At 52.6% G+C, this 3,823-nt stretch overlaps 1 protein-coding gene across 1 annotated transcript; it reads left to right on the top strand.

The window, feature by feature from the left end:
* The first annotated feature begins 247 nt into the window (after nucleotides 1-247).
* CCDC54 (coiled-coil domain containing 54) lies at nucleotides 248-1,398 on the top strand. Its single transcript, XM_001518658.4, has one exon. It carries the CDS (start codon nucleotides 404-406, stop codon nucleotides 1,322-1,324), a length of 921 nt encoding a protein of 306 aa, XP_001518708.1. The 5' UTR covers nucleotides 248-403; the 3' UTR covers nucleotides 1,325-1,398.
* The last annotated feature ends 2,425 nt before the right edge of the window (nucleotides 1,399-3,823 follow it).

Consider the following 3,823-nt stretch of genomic DNA (forward strand, 5'->3'; position numbering starts at 1 on the left):
CACTTCATTTCTCCGGGCCTCGGTTACCTCTTCTGTAAAATGGGGATTAAGGGTGTGAACCCCTTGTGGGATAGGGTCTGTGTCCAACCTGATTAGCTGCGTCTGCCCCAGCGCTTAGAACGGTGCGTGGCACAGAGCAAGAGCTTATCGAGTACCATTTTACAGTGGTGATGGTTGGGAGGGGTGGAGGGAGGGGGCAGGGATCCATTGTGATATCAGAACCAAAGCCTGCGGGGCTCTTGTGAAACCGACAGGATTCTGAACCTCCCCATTTGGGCAGGGGGCTGAGAAAGATAGCCCACCCAACTCCACTCCTGTCCCGCCACTGCAATCTTCTGCCGACATTTCCTCTCTCTGCCATCTCCGTTATCTCCCGCCTCGCTTTCCCACTGGTCTACGAAAGATGCACAGACTGTCCTTCAAAAACCTGAAATCCACGGCGGAGAACCTGTGGAACTCACATTTCATCCGGCTGAGGGGGTCGATCAAAAATGGCAGCAGGGCCCGTTCCCCGAACCCCACGAGCGGTCTGTCCGAGGGAGATGAGGGGAGACCCTCCCAGCCGCTCCCGAGGAACCAGGAACTGGATCTCGCTGCGGCGGTTCAGGACATTCGGACGGGCCAGGCCTCCCTCTACGAGGAGATGATGGACGTCGTCGGCCAGGTGGCGGTCATGAATGACAAATTCGACGCTCATCAGAAGCAGATGGAGGCGCTGGGGGACAGGGTGCGGGCGAACGAGGTCGGCGCCACCAAACTCGATAAATACCTGTGCACGTTGGATCAGACGATTAACTTATTTCAGGAGAAGGCGGCGGACCTCGGAAGCCAGTGTGAGTGTCCCGGAGCCCGCTGGGAGGAGAGTCCTGAGGAGACGGAGGAGAGGGAGATGATGGACCTCCTCCACCGGCTCCTGATGATGCCCCTCGCCCAGGAGGAAGCCCCCGACAGTCAGAGGGAGCCCTCCGCTCCCACTCCCGGGGAGGACGGATGGGTTCCGATAAAGTCCGTGAGGCAACCCCCTTGGGAAAACCCCGCCCTCATCCCGGAGCAGGCCGCCGCAGAGATCTACGTTTACCCCGACTTCGGCACCTGGATCGATCTCGCCTTTCCCCTTGGGACAAAACGGCGGGTTCTTCTGAGCACCACCAGATTGGAAGAATTGATGCGATGGATTCTGACCAGGTCAGCCTTCTTGGAGATACCCCAGCAGCGCTCTGCCTTTTCTGGTCCGATCGGCTGGCTCAACACCCTGTGCTTCTCCACTTGCAACTACCTCTACTGGCTCTACCTCTCCCTGAAGGAGCGAGTAACTTGGATGTAAGGAGTTCGAGAGATTCTATTGCCTTGGCTTCCTTGGGTGGCAAATAAAGGCCGAATAAAATAATAATTCCGGTACTTGGAAAGCACTTATTATGTGCCAGGGACTGGGGTAGATACAAGTTAATCAGGTTGGACACAGTCCCTGTCCCACCTGGGGCTCACAGTCATAATCCCCATTTTTCAGACGAGATAACTGAGGCACAGAGAAGTGAAGTGACTTGCCCGAGATCACAGAGCGGACGAGTGGCAGAATTGGGATTAGAATCCAGGTCCTTCTGACTCCCGGGCCCTGCTCTGTCCACTGTCTATCTGCAGGGTGTCTCTGGAGGGTTCCCACAGAGACCTTCTCTGTGATTCCCGGCTCCTGGCCCTAAAAGATAACTTCCCTAGCTTGAGCGCCACCGGTTTTGTTATAGTATTTATGTGCCAGGCACTGTACTAAGCGATGGGGAAGATACAAGATAATCGGTTTGGATACAATCCGTGTCTGATATGGGGCTCACAGTTTTAAACTCCATTTTCGAGATGTGGTAATTGAGGCATAGAGAAGTGGCTTGCCCAAGGTCACACGGAAAATAAGACAAGTCTCCCTGCCCCTGTTGCAAACAGAGGGGTGGGTGAGAGGGACAGGATTGTGTCTAGGGAGAACTGAGACCACAGATTCCACCAGCACCTCAATAAAACACCTACTCTGTGTGAGTTCGGGGGGTGGGGGAGACCATTTCCTTCCACTTCAAGGATCCCCCTTTCTTTCACGGTATTTGTTAAGCGCTTATCATGTGTCGAGGACTGTTCTAAATGCCAGGGTAAATAAAAGTCACTTCATTCATTCATTCAATCGCGTTTATTGAGCGCTTACTACGTGCAGAGCACTGTACTGAGCGCTCGGAAGGTACGACTCGGCAACAGAGACAATCCCTGCCCAACAGCGGGCTCACGGTCTAATCAGATTGGACACAGTCCCTGTCCCACGTGAGGTTCCCGATCTATGCATTGAATGCCCATTTTGCAATGGAGAAACTGAGGCACAGAAAAGTCAAGTGACTTTGCCAAGGTCCCAGAGCAGGCAAGTGGCAGAGCCGGGATTAGGGCCCGGGTCCTCCTGACCTCAGATCTGGGCTCTTTCCACGAGGCCACGCCGCTTCCCCTATGATGATATGTGTGTACGTGTGTGTATGTATCTCTGTGTCTGAGAGCATAAACATTATGGTCCTGAGGCTTAGATTTGGAGTCGACAAGCCAGATGCTGAATTTAGATCTGATTTGCTTTATTACGCTCGCCAATTTTGAGGGGTTATTTTTGAGAAAGGATTTGTAAGAATTATTCTCAACTCTTTTAAACCTTAAAAAGACTCGGCCGGTTTGAATCTTTTCCCAATCACAATGATGCTACCGAGAGACTCTTGACAAATGCTTTCTCCAGTAGATGCATTTTTTTCTATTTTTATGTCCTTCTGTCGTGTTTTTTGGAAGTTTGATGGTTCTCTGAGGGCTGACTGCCCACCTCCCGATCCCTGCCCATTTGACCTGCATTTTTACCAGAATCTAATTAAGTGCCTAACCCATAGAAGTATCCTTAATGAAGGACTGTGTCAGAGTCAGTGAAGACAATGATGGTCATCATCATCATCATCAATGGTATTTATTGAGTGTTTACTATGTGCGGAGCTCCGTACTAAATGCCCCGGAGAGTACAAGAGTCCTCGCTGGACCGCTTTTGACATATTCCGCTTCTTCGGATCTTTAATTAGAGTAAAAATGACACCAAGCCCTGAGTTAGGTATAAGGTAATCGGGGCGGATACAGTTCCCGTCCTACCCGAAGCTCGCAGTCTAAGGGGTAGGGAGAACAGCGTCGAATCCCCATTTGACAGATGAGGAAACTGAGGCCCAGAGATGTCAAGGGAATTGCCTAAGGTCACTCAGCAGGTCCGCAACGGAGCTGAGATTAGAACCCAGGTACCCCGCCCCCCCCGTCCGTGCTCTTCCTCTCACTTTTTTTTAGCTCTTTTCCCCTCCCAAGATGAGGGAAGAAAATGCTTCCACTCAGGGCGGCGATGTGGTTCGATTATGACTGCATCTGGGTGTTTCATGGAATAATAATGGTAATGACTATGGTATTCGTTAAGCGCTTACTATGTGCAAAGCACTGTTCTAAGCGCTGGGGTCGATACAAGGTAATCAGGTTGTCCCCCGTGGGGCTCGCAGTCTTAATCCCCATTTTCCAGATGAGGGAACTGAGGCCCAGAGAAGTGAGGCGACTTGCCCGAGGTCACCCAGCAGACAAGTGGTGGAGCAGGGGTTGGAGCCCAGGTCCTTCTGATTCCCAGGCTCGTGCTCTATCCACTAGGCCATGAACGACATATACCGGGTGCAGGATACGATCTGACGCCGGTCTGTCGCCCGCCCCGCCACCACACACATCCCGGGAGGAAAGTTGTTTCCCCAGCCACGTGCCAGAAACTCCGTACCTCCATCCCCGTGGCGGGGGTCGGCTTCGG

Source organism: Ornithorhynchus anatinus, chromosome 17 (assembly GCF_004115215.2).
Source record: "Ornithorhynchus anatinus isolate Pmale09 chromosome 17, mOrnAna1.pri.v4, whole genome shotgun sequence".
NCBI classification, from domain to species: domain Eukaryota; kingdom Metazoa; phylum Chordata; class Mammalia; order Monotremata; family Ornithorhynchidae; genus Ornithorhynchus; species Ornithorhynchus anatinus.

Bases quoted from the DNA above. Each gene is read 5' to 3' on its own strand.
- CCDC54 (XM_001518658.4), top strand. From the start codon at position 404: ATGCACAGACTGTCCTTCAAAAACCTGAAATCCACGGCGGAGAACCTG.